General features: G+C 38.9%; 1 protein-coding gene across 1 annotated transcript in view; it reads left to right on the top strand.

Annotated features, from left to right (window-relative positions):
• Window positions 1–16,780, top strand: part of PAK3 (p21 (RAC1) activated kinase 3) — a 110,491-nt gene that overhangs the window by 40,174 nt on the left and 53,537 nt on the right. Inside the window, exons 4-8 of the mRNA XM_060138073.1 lie at window positions 1,652–1,714; window positions 3,297–3,341; window positions 4,484–4,637; window positions 6,561–6,598; window positions 16,047–16,178. Coding sequence (XP_059994056.1) covers window positions 1,652–1,714; window positions 3,297–3,341; window positions 4,484–4,637; window positions 6,561–6,598; window positions 16,047–16,178 — 432 coding nt within the window. The remainder of the gene's footprint in view (window positions 1–1,651; window positions 1,715–3,296; window positions 3,342–4,483; window positions 4,638–6,560; window positions 6,599–16,046; window positions 16,179–16,780) is intronic.

Here is a 16,780-nt window from a genome sequence, read left to right as displayed (position 1 = left end):
AAAGAAGGAACAAATTAATTTGATTTGGAGAATCAAACCATGTTTCTGAACTGACAAATTACCTTCTTTTTTCAATTCCGGAAGTAAGCAGTGTGAGAATGAAATGGAAACTGACTAAACATCTTAGCCTTGTAAAGTGATGTGAGCTGATTGTATGTTCTCAGTAGCAAGCAGAAGAGAACGTTAAGAAGTGCTGACATTGATAAAGTTGAGATACTGGTTTAGCCAATTTCATCATTGGAGTCAGAGATATTATTCAAATGGCCTTGAGTTTGAGCCCAGCCTCTGTTCTTTGCTGTATTTGAGAATATTCTGTTAGCTACACTTAGAAAATATAACCTCACTGTCACCACTACCACCACCATCATCACCACCCAAAACAAAAAATATTTATATATATTTTTATAATCTGAACAAGTTTAGATTTTTAAAAAATCATAAACAAAGAGATGACTATTTTTTCTGATGTTTGAAACAGTAAAAGCACTGAATCATTATAAGTTTTATCTTAAAAATCTTCCCTTTTTTATTTTAAGAACTGTCTTTCCTGTTTTGACCTTTTTGTTTTCCATGTGCTTTTCTTCTGTTTAATCTTTTCTTGTTTTATTGTTGTCATTCCATATTTCTCTGTTCTTTTATTCTTCCTTTTTGTTTTCTGATGTGAAAATTTTCCCCTCCACTATTCTCATGTGATACTCTGGTTCCTTTCCAATTTTTAAATTTTTTCCACTCTTTCCTACTTGCTTGACATCTTCTGATAGAATTTCTCTATCTTTAGCTTTTCCTTTGTTCTTTATGGGTTCTGAATGGAAATGAAGGAAAGTGAATCACCATCATCTTGCTGACTGGAGACCATCCATTTTCACTTTGCTGTCAGTTAGAACCCCAAGAATCAACCAGAGAGGGGTGGGGTGGGATGTGTGATGGGCAATCTTTCCAATTGTGAAAAACATTTTGATGCAACTGAACCAAACCAAACAAGAACCTTTCCCCTCCTCCTCAAAACCTAATATAAAATAAAGTGTTTGGATGCAATTGTTAGAAATCCACTGAATATATAGATGAGACGCAGGCTAAATTTGGAAATCTGATGTACTTTATTGTCGCTGTGATAATCTTTCATAACTATTTGTCCCCACGTTGTTTTTTAAAGATACCAAATTCTGCCTTTTTTTAAACTATCTTAACCTATGATTTATATTTACTAACTTTAAAAATACCAAATGATAATAAGCTTTTAAAAGTCATTTTATTGATAGGATTTAGAATGGGATCTTAATCGCCCCAGTACCACTAATTGGTTGTGTGTGTGTGTGTGTGTGTGTGTGTGTGTGTATGCGTGTGTTCACGTGGAGGGGGAGGGACATATTACTAAATTTGATCATTACAGTTGTTGAGGTTGAATTTTGAGCAATTTGTTGAACTGTCGAGCCCAGTTGTCTCACAAGGGCCTGTTATTTGGAATATTTGGACACTGGTTTGGTGTATTGCTTGGTGTTTACCCTTTGGCTAATTGGCCCATGCAACCTTGTACACTTGGTCACACACTTGGACCCTGAGGTTAAAATTAGGTTGGGAGGTGAGATTTGGGGTATGAAACTACTCTAAGTCCTTACCCTTTATATTACCATTTTTGTCCCAAATACTTCAGAACTCCCCCTTCCAGACCTCTAGACCTGTGACGGTCGCTTCAAGTCAATCAGAGGGAAAAATGGTATGAGTGATATACATTATCATTTCTTATGATAAGATAAATGCTTGGCCTGTTGTATCATGCTGCCATTCTCCTGGGCTACACTGGACAATCCCCAGCTTGACGTACATCTAGCTGTTATTACATACATGGTCAGGCTTCTGATGCTCACACTTCTAGGTCTCCATTAGCTATCTGACTTTTGGGGTTTGTACCTCAATTTGGAGTAATGAGTTATGGCTTTCTGATTACATGCCTTCATGGCATACATTCAAATTGAAGTGTCAGGTTTCATTGATGAACTGGTTTATCTCAACTTAAAAAAAGAAAACAATTATGTCAGCAGTGTAGTCACGTGGTAAGTATAGTTGTCTGGAGGATCTTTTGCAACTGACAGCAGTTTTTCCTGCTGTCTAGTGATCACAAGACTATTATCACAAAAGTTTAGAAGTGCCATGAGTATGTATAATAACTGCAAATATTCTAATAATTATGGTAACGATCATGCCAGTGATGTCTGCTCTGGTGGTTATGTGCAATGCCTACCTGGTTTTGTAACACTTAATAACTCCTTTGGCCATTACAGTATTAACCAAACGCTATTAATTGCACTTAGAATCAGAACTGGGATCATGCATGGGCTCCTGAGTTCAAATTTTTGGCTTAAGGCTTTAGCATCAAATTGCGTGATGAATGCATGTAAAAGTGTCCTTTCACTGTGCTTGGAGTAACCCCAAATGCCAGGAATCAAAGACCTGTAACCCAAATCAAATCAGTTGGGTAAAAGCATGTTTCTGTAGCATTGGAAATATCATCTTTATTTAGACAAAGCTGTTACCTTATATCTGATCTTATTTTGTGGGAAGTGGGACTTTAGAACTGCGGCATTAAAATGGAGATTATTCAGAATATGGTTTGAAACGAAATGGTTTCCCTTTCCCTGGCCTAAATGTCTAAGAAATTCAAACATAGAGTCTGGCTGTGTGGGAAATCCTTAATCTAGTTTTCTCTAAGCCAGCCACGACTTTAGCTCCAAAATACAGAAGAATCACCTTAATGAGAACAGGTTGAATTCAGCATCACCATATACCTCTTCTTTGAATTTTAGCCATACAGACACTTCCAATGTGAAATTGAAAATGGTTCACCAGAATTGGGAACTGAAATTTGTAAGTTCATCACGTGGCCATTGGCTACCTGTGATCACCCAGTCGTAAAAACAACTTACAAATTGTCGTTGAAGCTTTTCATGATGCCATCCTTCTTCCCTCCAAATTCATGTTTCTGCCTTTTAGTAATTTCTCCAGTCATTTAATGGTAATCCTTATTATTGCATATTTATGGAGGAAGCATCTGGCCAAAAGTGGAACTATGCATCCAAACTTTGGAACATCGTTGTTTTCTCTGTTTTCTTAAATCTGTTGTCCTGTAGCCTGTCCTGCCCCTGATTTAGTTAATACCTCCCTATTTTCATAACCGCCCCACTTTAGAAGGGATTAACCCCTCCCCATTCAGACCCATTGGTTTCATCTCCTCCCACCTTCTAAGTTGTCCCACATTCTGTTTTAACTTTCTTTTCTTTCTTTATTTACGTCCATTACAGCCAGATCTCTATGGCTCACAGATGTGCCCAGGGAAGCTCCCAGAGGTGCGTCACAGGCCCAAAAGAAGCTTGCATCAAAGTGCTTCTTTGAGATGTCATAGCACTGCAGCAGCAGGTTCATGTGTGTGCAGTAGAGTTGTTGCTTGGCTTATCTCACTTTTTTGTTGTCATTCCCAAACTCTGGAGGCCCACGTCACACATTGTTTTGCCGAGACTTCATAGGACAAAGCCACGTAAATTGTGTCTAGATGCACTTCAGGAAGAGTGTGTCTGTTTCTCGCTCCAAGTTCTCTTGGAGGTTGGTTAATTATGAAATGGGGACATCTGTAGGCCGAACGTGTAGGAAAGAGTGCTGAACGCTCAATACAAAGCTAACCTCTCTGTGTAATTTTTGCAATTCTCCTTGGTTAGATTGCCAAACACTCCCTCCTCTCTGCTCTAAATGCTTCAGATTATTGCAAATTTTCAGAAGGCTTTGGCATGGTTGCCACTGTCCCCAGGTTCTATGTGGCCAATGAACGAAGTGGGGAGGAGGGGATGGGGGGAGGAGAGGAGAAAGCTGCAGGGAAAATGTTACTATTTAGCACCCCTGTGGTTATTGCTCGTCCATGATTCTATTTTTGTCTCCTCTCAATCCCCCTTTATATTAAAGCTCTAGACCCCCCAAAAAATTACATTTGATAACCACAGAGGACGAACTGACCAGGGGTGAGGCTTTACTTTTATTCTAAAAGATATTCTGATTACAACATGCCCAGAAACAGCTTCTGTTATTCCAGTCATATAAAATCTATTGATCTGCACTATACTATGCTGTGCACAAATTTAGAGAAGTCTTGCTATGTCTGCCCTGAGTCGCCAGAAAAAATAAGCTAAGCCGTAAACATCATTTCATGGATGAGCAGAGTTAATATGGAGGTGATTTTCATGCGCTTTTTTTTTTCTATCACAGTCATACTCCCACCCACCCTTTTTAAGTTGGATCTTAGTTTTACCTATGTGTTTTAATTAGAGAAGAGAATGATTGCATTATTAAGTTACTAACTTTAAATCTAGAGTGTAACTTCAGTTTCCCAAGTGTAATCCTACAGGTAGCATGGGCTTCTTGGTGAAGAACTTTACTGGAACATGAAAATGCAGCTGCCGAATGTTCTGAGCTTCCATTCTTTCCCTTTGGTTGTCCACAGGGAATTCCTGAGCAATGGGCACGATTACTCCAAACCTCCAACATAACAAAACTGGAACAGAAGAAGAACCCCCAAGCCGTTCTAGACGTTCTCAAATTCTATGATTCCAAAGAAACAGTCAACAACCAGAAGTACATGAGCTTTACGTCCGGAGGTAAGAGTAAATCTAGGATATCAAAAAGTGAAGAAGTGGGACTTCCCTGGCGGTCCAGTGGTTAGGACTCTGCGCTTCCATGGCAGGGGGCCCGGGTTTGATCCCTGGTCGGGAACCAAGATCCCAAAAGCTGTGCGGGGCAGCCAAAAAGAAAAGGGAAGAAGTAATTCCAATCTCAGAACCTCAGGATTAGAACGGAATGCCTGGAGGGTATTCGAAGCCAGTTCAAGTTCCTTTCTTGAATGACTTCAACATAAATCAACCAAAAGATGAGTTGCAAGTTGAAGTTGATGTTAGGAGATTTCCAGTACTTGGGTGATTTTATAACTCAAATAAGGAAATTGTTCAGTGAAGCAGTAGTTGTCAGTTTGAATCAGCAATCACGATTGTCGTTTTGTCTCTTCACTGGCATGAAGACACTGAGTCACTTAGGATCAGGCCTTGTCATGCGTTTAGGAAGTCAGAGGTGTCTGGATCAAACCCTGGTCTCTTGAAATTTATTTTATCCCTTAGATTCACTGAATTGCATGCACCATGGTGACACAGCACAAATTTTGTGGTTGCTGGGTTATTTTGATCTGACCGCAAAATCAGACTTAAAAAAAGAAATCATGTCTTGGTATTTATAAGAGATTGACATGGCCACATTCCTGCCATATCTCGACTTCATTTGCTAGCCTGTAGACCCAGCTTTTGTTTGAAGGTTTGATGTCCAAATTTGCACTGTAAGCAACTGAAAAAATATACCAAGCAATTATTTTGCATTGTGAAAATGATGATCTGGGTTTTGTCTCTAAAACAATTTATTATTTTACATCTAAAGAAAGAAGAGGGGGCTTCCCTGGTGGCGCAGTGGTTGAGAGTCCGCCTGCCGATGCAGGGGACGCGGGTTCGTGCCCCGGTCCGGGAAGATCCCACATGCCGCGGAGCAGCTGGGCCCGTGAGCCATGGCCGCTGAGCCTGCGCGTCTGGAGCCTGTGCTCCACAACGGGCGAGCCCACAACAGTGAGAGGCCCGCGTACCAGAAAAAAAAAAAAAAAGAAAGAAAGAAGAGAATAGTATCATTAGTGCTCCAGCTATAAAGAGCCTCTACCTCTTGGCATTGGTTTTAGTACAGGGCACATTTTCAGAATTTGTTCTTTATTCCACGTTGCCACTGCTTTTTTTTTTTTTTTTTTTTCTCGGTATGTGGGCCTCTCACTGTTGTGGCCTCTCCCGTTGCGGAGCACAGGCTCCGGACGCGCAGGCTCAGCGGCCATGGCTCACGGGCCCAGCCGCTCCACGGCATGTGGGATCCTCCCGGACCGGGACACGAACCCGTGTCCCCTGCATCGGCAGGCGGACTCTCAACCACTGCGCCACCAGGGAAGCCCTGCCACTGCTTTTTAACCCTTTTGTTTTTATGTGTCAAATTCTCTCAGTTTATAAAGATGAAATCCTGAAAAAACTATGTTAGAACTCGACAGTATCTGAGTTATTGCTCTATTCTGAAACTCACCATGTTTTCTTTATGCTCTCGTGTTGAGGCTAATAGCCTAGGAGGGGAAGGAAGGGTGGAAGGGTGGAAGGGAGGAAGGGAAATGAGGGAGGGAGGAGGAGAGGGAAGGAGGAAGTCGAGGAGAAATTCTGGATATAGACGTGTAAAATCATACCAGTCAGGAGTAGGTTATCTCAACACTCCTCAGTATAGATGACATTCACTGGAGGCCTTCATTAAGATCTATAAGATGGGGTGGCGAGAATATGGTGATGATGTAAGGGTGTGAGCTATTTTAAGAAAAACTAGTCATTTGTCGTAGTATCTATTTAATACTGCATCAGAAAATTTCCTTCTGGTCAAACACATGCAGTTTTTTTAAGCATGGTCTCTAAATGAGGCAGTCTTTATGAAACAAAGGTAATATCTTTATCTTCACTTTTCAGATAAAAGCGCACATGGATATATAGCAGCCCATCCTTCGGTAAGTGAAAAATTGAAAACAGTTTTGTATGATCCGTGTTTCCAGTGGTCCAACAGAATACAATTGTGCAGATCCTGTTTTTAGATACACATAGAATCCTTTAAAAATATTTTAAAGGTGTAATTTAGATACATAAAATTCACCCGTTTTTAAGTGTACAGTTTGATGAGTTTTAGTAAATTTATACACCTGTGCTACCATCACCACAATCTAGTTTTAGAACACTTTCATCACCCCAGTAAGATCTCCCAGGTCTGCCTAGAGTTAACCCCCATCCACCGCACCCTAGCCCTAGGCTATCACTAATCTGCTTTTATAGATTTGTCTTTCTGGACATTTCAAATGTAAATGAAATAATACAGTATATGTCCTTTGGGGATTGGCTTTTCTCTCAGCATAATGCTCTTAGGATTCATCCAAGTTGTTGTATTGTATCAATAGTTTGTTCCTTTTTATTGCTAAGTAGTATTCCATGGTATGGCTATACTGCTATTTAACAATTTACCCATTGAAGGGTTTCTAGACTGTTTACAGTTTGGGGCGTTTATAAATAAAGCTACTATGAAAATTCATGCATAAGTCTTTACATAGACAAATGTTTCTATTTCTTTTACATATAGAATCTTGAAAATAATCATCATAATGATAGAAACTTCTCTTGACTGAACAAATGTGCCAGGCACTAGGCTAATAATACTTTGTATTCACTTAACCATTCCTACAACCCAATTAGGCAAGTCTTATCATTGTCTCCATTTTACAGATGAGGTTCAGAGAGGTGAAATAACTTGTCTAAGGTCATACCACTACATCTTTCGGTGTCACCTGTTCCAACAAAGTGAGACTTTGCCCAAAGTCACATAGATAGTTTTATCAGAGAAGAGACTAGAAAATAAGCAACCTAGCTCAAGGGCCTTGGAAGTGCTCTAGTATCTGAAAGAATACCCTTACACAGAAAACAGTCTTAGACAAGGCTTCCCTTTACATGATTTTCATTCTGATATCCTGATAGAAATTATCTCCTGCCTCATTTGCTTCCTTTGGAGTGAAATAATTAGCATTAGTGAAAGTTTCCTCGCCGCTTATTCAGAGTCACGGATGGTCAAGCTGATTCTTCCTTTTATAGAGGACAAATGCTGGCCTGCTTGATGTCACCCTGGGCAGCCAGTGTGACAGCAATAAATCATTGCTGGTAAAAACTAAAGGCTCTGAGATAATACGGCAGTGCCTCAAAAATTTAGAAGAGAATTACCACATGATCCAGCAGTTGCACTTCTGGATATATACCCAGAAGAACTGAAAGCAGGGTCTTGAACAGATATTTGAACACCCATATTCATAGCAGCGTTACTCATAGTAACCAGAAGGTGGAAGCAACCCAAGTGTCCATCAACAGATGAACGAATAAACAAAAGTGGTATATCCATACAATGGAATATTATTCAGACCTAAAAAGGAAGGAAATCCTTACATAGGCTACAACATGGCTGAGCCTTTAAGACATTATGCTAAGTGAAATAATCCAGTCACAAAAAGACAAATACCGTATGATCCTACCTGTATGAGGTATCTAGAGTAGTCAATATCATAGACACAGAAAGTGATTGCTGGGTGAGGTGGAAACGGGGTGTTGTTGTTTAATGGGTACAAAGTTTTAGTTTTGCAAGATGGAAAGAATTCTGGAGATGGGCAGCAGGGATGAATGCACAGCAATATGAATATACGTAACACTCCTGGACTAGACACTTCCAAATGGTTAAGATGGTAAACTTTATGTTATGTCCATTTTACCACAACTAAAAAGAAAACTTACAAGAGTAAAGGCTCTGGGCGTAGGTGTTTAGTCTTATTCCTCCACTTACAAGCTGAGCCACTTTCAGAAAGTGGCTCAGCTTCTGTGACCCTCTCTTTCCTCAGCCTTTAACTGGGAATAATAACAGTACCTACCTCCTAAAACTTGTGTGAATATTGAGTATGCTAATGCATATAATATACTTAGTACATTACCTAGCACGTACTGTGTGTTTATTAAATGTAAGCTACTATTGCTACCATTTGTAGATGGCAACAAAGACGAAAACTCATTCTCTCCATGCGTGAGACTTGTCTGAGGCCATGGTACTGGTGCCTTGTTCAGAATTCTCAGAACAGAGCCGAACGTAGCCCTTCTTTTCTCACTGGTCATTGCCCTCCTTTTGCTTCTTTGCCATGACAGCTTCCTGGGCCTCACTGAAAACAGCACGTGAAGGGAGATAATAGCAAACTGGGAAAGACAAAAATACCAACCTTCCATGAGCAACACATACCTTACCTCCCTTGATTTAATTACTGTCATTATTGTGCGATACTAGATAAGTATCTTGACAAAGAAATCATTGTTATCTTTTCAGGTAGTCGGTTATTTTAAACACCAACCTGCTAGGATAGTCTGTATGTTGGTTTTCATTTTTGTAAACAGCTTATAGCTCCCAGGATATTGGCCTTCTGTTTTTAGCTTGCTTCAGAGTAAGTAAGCTTGCTTTTGTTTTTAGCTTGCTTCAGAGTAAGTAAGACCTTGCAAGGTCTTACTTACAGAATTAAAACTAAATCTACATAATGTTCAAAATATTCCATCAGATCAGAAAAAGGAAACTCATGAACTCACTGGAGATAAAACAACTGGGTATTCACTTATTGAACATGTATTTATCAAGTGCCTCCTTATAAGCACTAGGAAATTTGGAGCTCAGTCTGGTAAGGGAAGAGAAGTATGAACATAAAGAAGCACAGTACCATATGGATCATGTTACATACCATAAAATATGTCCATGTGCTCTGAGGATTCAAAGGAAGGAGCTTACTTTTAGCTGGGGAGGGAAGAGGAAGCAGGCCCTCGTCTTCAAGGGCTTAATTAAGCTCAGTGCCTAGTACAAAATAGGCACTTGGTACGTATTTGTTGAATTAGAAAATGCGTCATAGAAAAGGCGGAATTTGAACTAGATCTTGAAGGTCAGATGCGATTTGGATCTGTGAAGATAAGGAAGGGCATTCTAAGCAAAGGGAAGGCATGATAAAGGGCAGGGTAGTGAAAAGAGCAAGGGGACAAGGGGGTATGGGTTTGAATGAAGACTGAGATGCAGGAAAAGGAATCATAGGAGTTAAGCCTTGAAAGTTAAGTTGGAGCCAAATCATAGAAGCCCTTCAATGGTATTCTAAGGAATCTGGCCTATGTAAGTGTACAGTGGGAAGCCCTTGAAGTTTTGTGGGGCAGGAGAGTTAGGTGAATAAAGTTTATGCTTTAGAAGAGTGATCTGATCGCAAATGTCCAGAGTAAATTAAGGACAGAAGGTAAGACTGGATGCAGGGAGACTGACTGGGGAAATATCTCAAGCATCCAAGGCCAGAGGTGATGAGGGCCTACGTGAGGTAGTGGCAGTGGGAATGGAGATTAGATTTAAATTCCAAAGATGTTTAGGTTATTGATTAGATGTTGGAGGAAAGGTTGAGGTCAGAGATGATTGCAGGCTTTGGATGCTATGTGGGTGGCCAAAAATATGAGGGTATTATCTTTCGGGAGATGCATATTTCTGGGAGAAGATGCTGAGTTTCCTATTGGACAGTTTGAGTTCGAAGGTTTAGCAAGACTTCCAGATGGAGATAATTGATTAGGCTACTTGAGTAAGGCTGGGTTTCTATTGATTGAATGAACTGAATTTAGACCCTTAAGGTCAGGTTGGGTCACTTCTTTGGGGCTCAGTAACTTGGGGAATTGCATCTTGTGTTCTCCTTATGTTTCTAGGGGGAGATTGCACTTCACACTGCTTGTGCTTTTGTTGCATTAGAAACACTCCCAGTAGACCTAGCTATCCTACAGGATGTGATATAATGGGATTGACTACCCCTTCTCGACATAGCCTGAACTACTCACAAGTTTTCGCATCTTCTAGTAGCCTGGGTGGGAATCAAAATAGAAACAATGTTATATTCACTAAATGTGTTAAACTAATGGCAATATAATTAATAATGAATTCAGCAATGCCTCTCATAGTCATACGAATCTGCTTCACTGCCCACTCATGATAGCTTCTTTGGTGTTAGTGTTATTAAACGCTAAATACTGTTCAGGGATCTACTCTTCAATTTGAGGCTACTTTGAAATTCATGTATATTTATTGTACTATTGAGAGTGAAGTAATGCATTGAGAATCCTGAGCTAGTATTTTGAGTGGAAGGTAACAGCAATAATATGAATATGCCGTGATTTGTGCCTAGAGAAACTGGGTGTACGTGTGACAGATGACACTTTTTTTATTTACAGTACTGGCTTATTTTGTTCATCTACATTAGTGCTTTTTAAAAATTTCAGTATGCATTAGAATTGGCTGGATAGCCTGTTAAAATGCAGATTCTAGGGCTCCATTCCCAGAGTAGAATGGAGCCCTGAAATCTGTACTGTAAACAGGCAACCAAGAGGGGCTCTCAGGCCACACTTAGCATTATCTAAAGTCTCCAAAGTCCTTACTTCTTCTTTCTTCGACCTTTAACAATTAAGCTCAAAGAAAGGAGAGTTTCCTAAGGTAGTTCCACTAGCTGGTGTATTCTCTAGAGCAGGGTTTACAACTTAGAGTCCATGAATGGGCTTCAGAAGACACATGAACTCTTGAAATTATATGTAAAAATATGTGTCTACCTGTATTTTTCTGGGGAGATAGGCCAAACCCTTTAGAATTGGAAATGAGTCCAAGACCCAATCAGGTTAAGAATAACCTGCCTAGATAGGCCAAACCCTTTAGAATTGGAAATGAGTCCAAGACCCAATCAGGTTAAGAATAACCTGCCTAGCTCGACTGAACGTGTGGCATAATGACTGTCAAAAATACTTAATTTCAGAAAGACAAAAAATTCCTTACTTGATATCCATCTGTCTCTATTTTTACAAGTTTAGACATACTAGACATAGTAATCCTCAGCCCGGAAGGAAGAGTGTAGCAACATTATAACTTTGACTCCCCCAAAGGCCATCAAAAAAAGCTGTTAATCAAGGAAAGCTAAGTTTATTATACTTAACAGGAGCAAGAAAGAGCACTGCCAGTGTCTTAGAAACGGGATGTCAAGGGAGAATATCTATAGGGTTTTGGAACACGGCTATGTGATTTTGAAGCAGGTCTCGCAAGACAAGAAAAGAGTTAGGATTGTGCAGTGTTTCTGATAAAGTAACTTTGGATTGGGGAATACAGCAAAGTGAGGGTCTTGAATAGAGTTTTGGTGAGCAAGCTGTTGTTATTCTTAATAAGTAAATTACTTCAGTTGGTTCAGTCTTATCTTCCAAGAACAAGTATTTCTTAAAGTGAGAAGCTAAGCTATTTTTGCTTGTTCTCAGTATTGTGTAACATAAGAACAGGAAAATATGCTCCATCTTGATATTGTTTAACACAGGGAAAAGAAAGTATGCCCAGCCCCAGTGTTATTTACACAGGGATGGAAAATCTGTGGAAAAAATACACAGGAGCAAGAAATTATGTTCATTTCAATTCTTAGTACCAAGGCCTGGTATCTATGTGTAATGCTGGGTAGTTAATGCTCCCTGGCCCAACCAACATCCAAAACATAATGTCCACTGAAGGTCACACATTCTTTCCAACCAACCAACATGGCAGCATAGTGTTTGGTCCCAGATAAACAGACATGTATCTTCTTCCTGCCCTGTAAACCCTCAAAGGATGAAAATCTTTAGGTTTTCGAATAGTCCCTTAGTCCATCCTTAGAGACTGGAATGTCCCCCATATGAAATTAGGGTAGTGAGGATAGTAATGAATGTTAAGAATCAGTCCGTGAAATTTTGCAGGTGGATCTTCTCTAGTAAATTAGCGAGAACTGAAATGTGCAAGGCTACCTCTTGGCCAGTAGGCACTGGTTGGTCTTTGTACCAGTCTAAGGGTTGGGCCACTTTTAGATCCTCATAGGCTGTATATACACTCTCACTTATGGAGGACATGTGATGCATTGTATCAAATATATCAAGTATATTAAAGGGCCTCTATACCCCACTTTTTATTTTTGCTATAAAATTTTAAAAGTAATTTTTAAAATGTTAATTTTGAGATTATTTGATCATAAGTAGCACTTAATTTATGGTTAGGTGTAATTTCTTAGAAATCATTGTGAATACTCAAGAATTGTTGCTAAATAGAACAGCCTAACCTATAATTTGTTTTTTAATATAATGAAATTTCTATAAATACTAAATTTAAATAACTAATTAATTAAGTTGACATATATTATACTTAACAGACATTTAATTAGACATTAACTGACAAATTTTATCATTTTCTTGTGGCATTTTGGAGCCGATGATTTATTTCTGAGTTCAAATATTTTCTTAGGCACACGTACAGCTTATTATTCCTAGGCATGGTTCATATTGCCTGATGAATAAAATAGCATTGTTTGCCATATAGAAACGAGTCAATTTATATGCAGGTTCTGCCCATCTACCAAGGAACAGTGATTAGTTGCATTCTGGATTCCAGCTGGCATAAGATGGAGTAGAAGTTTCTGGAACAAAATAATATCAAAGCAAATACCATTAATCCAAAGGCAACTTCTCCCTGTGCCCTGAGGTGCCCTGAAGAATTAGTCTTTCGCAAAAAGAAACTGATTTTTTATCTAGAAATATAACGTCATTAATATATGTTGCTATCCACGCAGCCACAACCCAATGTAATAGCCCAGCTGTTTTGGCTAAATTAAGAATAAATATGCTGTACACCTGAAACTAACACGACATTGTTAGTCAACTATACTCCAATATAAACTAAAAATTAAAAAAAATAGAAAAACAATATCAAGTAAGCATATAAACTTCAATCTATAAACCACTCAGCGTATATATCAGGCAATCAAATATTCTTTCAAATTTATAAATTCTAAGTTGTCTTGTCACAGTATATAAATCTTGCTGGCTCCAATAAGATATATGGTTATACCTATTACACCACCATAGGTTTATACATGATTATAGAAAATCCACAGTGAATTTAAATCACAGACTGAGGTCCTTTGATGTAACAGTCTATTAGTAGGCTGTCTGCATCTGCCTCAGGAACTTTGTCCTCGAGGAATGAAAATTCTTTCTAGTCTCCAAAGAAGATGTACAGATTGCCAACAAACACATAAAAGAATGCTCAATATCACTAATCATTAGAGAAGCGCAAATCAAAACTGAAATGAGTATCACCTCACACCAGTCAGAATGGCCATCGTCAAAAAATCTACAAACAATAAATGCTGGAGAGGGTGTGGAGAAAAGGGAACCCTCTTGCACTGTTGGTGGGAATGTAAATTGATACAGCCACTATGGAGAACAGTATGGAGGTTCCTTAAAAAACTAAAAATAGAACTACTATATGACCCAGCAATCCCACTACTGGGCATATACCCTGAGAAAAACATAATTCAAAAAGAGTCATGTACCAAAATGTTCATTGCAGCTCTATTTACAATAGCCAGGACCTGGAAGCAACCTAAGTGTCCATCAACAGATGAATGGATAAAGAAGATGTGGCACATATATACAATGGAATGTTACTCAGCCATAAAAAGAAACGAAATTGAGTTATTTGTAGTGAGGTGGATGGACCTAGAGTCTGTCATACAGAGTGAAGTAAGTCAGAGAGAGAAAAACAAAGACCATATGCTAACACACATATAAGGAATCTAAGAAAAAAAATGGTTCTGAAGAACCTAGGGGCAGGACAGGAATAAAGATGCAGATGTAGAGAATGGACTTGAGGACACAGGGAGGGAGAAGGGTAAGCTGGGACGAAGTGAGAGAGTGGCATGGACATATATACACTACCAAATGTGAAATAGATAGCTAGTGGGAAGCAGCCGCATAGCACAGGGAGATCAGCTCAGTGCTTTGTGTCCACCTAGAGGGGTGGGATAGGGAGGGTGGGAGGGAGGGAGATGCAAGAGGGAAGAGATATGGGGCTATATGTATATGCATAGCCGATTCACTTTGTTAGAAAGCAGAAACTAACACACCATTGTAAAGCAATTATACACCAATAAAGATGTGAAAGAAAGAAAGAAAGAGAGAGAGAGAGAGAGAAAGAAAGAAAGAAAATTCTTTTTAGGCTTAGCCTGAGCCAGTGTACTCAAAGGCATAAACAAAAAATAAACAAGTACACACACACATGCACACACACACAACGGAAACTCAAAAACCATCTATAATAGTGCTGTCCAACAGAAATGTAATAAAAGCCATATGTGTAATTTTAAATTTTCTGACTTTCATTTTTAAAAGTAAAAAGAAATAGGTGAAATTAATTTTAATAATATATTTTATTTAACCCAACATATTAAAATATTTTTATTTCAACATACACTCCATATAAAAAGCAATAAGGAAATATTTTATATTTTTTTCTTATTGTGTATTCAGTATCTGGTATGTATTTTTCACTTACACCTTACATCTCAACTCAGACTAGCCACATTTTAAGTGTTGAATAGCCATCATACTGAACAACAAAGACCTATATCATAGTTCAGTGACTTTTAAACTTAAGCAAGCATCAGGATCATTTGGAAGGCTTGTTATCGCACAGATTGCTGGGTCCCACCCCCAGAATTTGATTCATAGGTCTGGATAGAGTCCAAGAATTTGCATTTCTAACAAATTCCTTGATAATGCTAATGATGCTGGTCTGGGGACCACACTTTGAGTACCATGGCCATAGTTATGTCAAAAGCCACCTTTGGTACCATTTTACCCCTGCATTAATGTGAACGATCAAGAACCAACCCTAGATACTGTGCTTGCTGTCATTATTTTTGGTGTTATTGAAATTTTTCTCATTGCAAATCATCATTTACCTGTTGGTTGAGATTGACAATTATTTATGTAGATGAGGATTCCTTAAATCTTCATGTCTGTTATTCTCTGAGTGCTTCTTTCCAGGAGGCTGAACAGGAAAGAAACATTTATGGGCTTGCTTGTACTTCGTGAATATTTGCAGAGCTGTATTTATGCCATATGTATGCTCTGATCTTTAGGCACAAAATAGCCATTTGCTGGTTGACAGACTGTCAATCAACACATTGACAATCTGCCCGGTACCAATTCAAGGCATTAATAGCAATTAATTTGATTTTTTAAATATATTCATTGATTTCAAAAACACTGAACTTGAAAATGTTCAATGAATAGCTCACTGTTTTTGAGCTCAGTGGAAAATAAAAGGAATTTTTAAAATTTCACAGTGCTTAAATCCTGACCTGAATTTATCTCTGAATGCGGGCAGGTTCTGGCCACCAAATTGTAGATGGTTCTGCGCATTTATAAAAGATGAACTTCCTTCCTATCCCTACGTGCTTAGATATTTTATCTCCCTTTTCTCACTTCTGAAGAAAAACAATGAGGAGTTAAGATCTGGTCTTTAAACTTTGTTTTTACCGTAAGAGTACAAAAACAGCATCAGAGCCTCCTTTGGCTCCCCCTGTGTCTGAAGAAGAAGATGAAGAAGAGGAAGAAGAAGAAGACGACAATGAGCCGCCACCAGTCATTGCACCAAGACCAGAGCATACAAAATCAGTAAGTCCCAAGTGACCGTGTTTCCAAATGATTCAACAGATGTCCTTTGGCATAGTCCTAGAGTCAGAATCTAGTTAATCACCTAGTATCTGTTGAGCATCTATGTTCCCGGAACTAGAGTATAAGATAAAAATTTCACTGGGGTTGCTGTTTGAGGATGCAGATTAGCACATGACAATTAGAGAATAATACCAAGCAATATACAAAGAAGTGCTAAATTTTAAAACTGCTGCAGAAGTTAAGAAAGAGAACAAAAGCCATGGGAATCTGGTAGGAAGAATTGCATACGCAGAGGCACCAAGACCACAATTAGCACAGCATGTTTGGGGACCTCAAAAGACTAGCTCCTGAGAGCTTTCAAGGGCAGTATACTTGAAGCAACTTAAAGATCTTTTTTGATAGAAATCACTTGTCTTTAAAAACTCATTAAAGGTTGAGGGGCGGGGTGGAGGGAGGAATGAATAGGTGGAGCACAGAAGATTTTTAGAGCAGAGAAAATACTCTGTGTGATGCCATAATGATGGATGCATGTCATTATACGTTCATCCAAACCCATAGAATGTGTATTAAGAGTGAACCATATGATTGATGGATTGAAAGCG

This window comes from Lagenorhynchus albirostris, chromosome X (genome assembly GCF_949774975.1).
Source record: "Lagenorhynchus albirostris chromosome X, mLagAlb1.1, whole genome shotgun sequence".
Taxonomy (NCBI): Eukaryota; Metazoa; Chordata; class Mammalia; order Artiodactyla; family Delphinidae; genus Lagenorhynchus; species Lagenorhynchus albirostris.
This window is presented reverse-complemented; position numbering and strand designations above follow the sequence as displayed.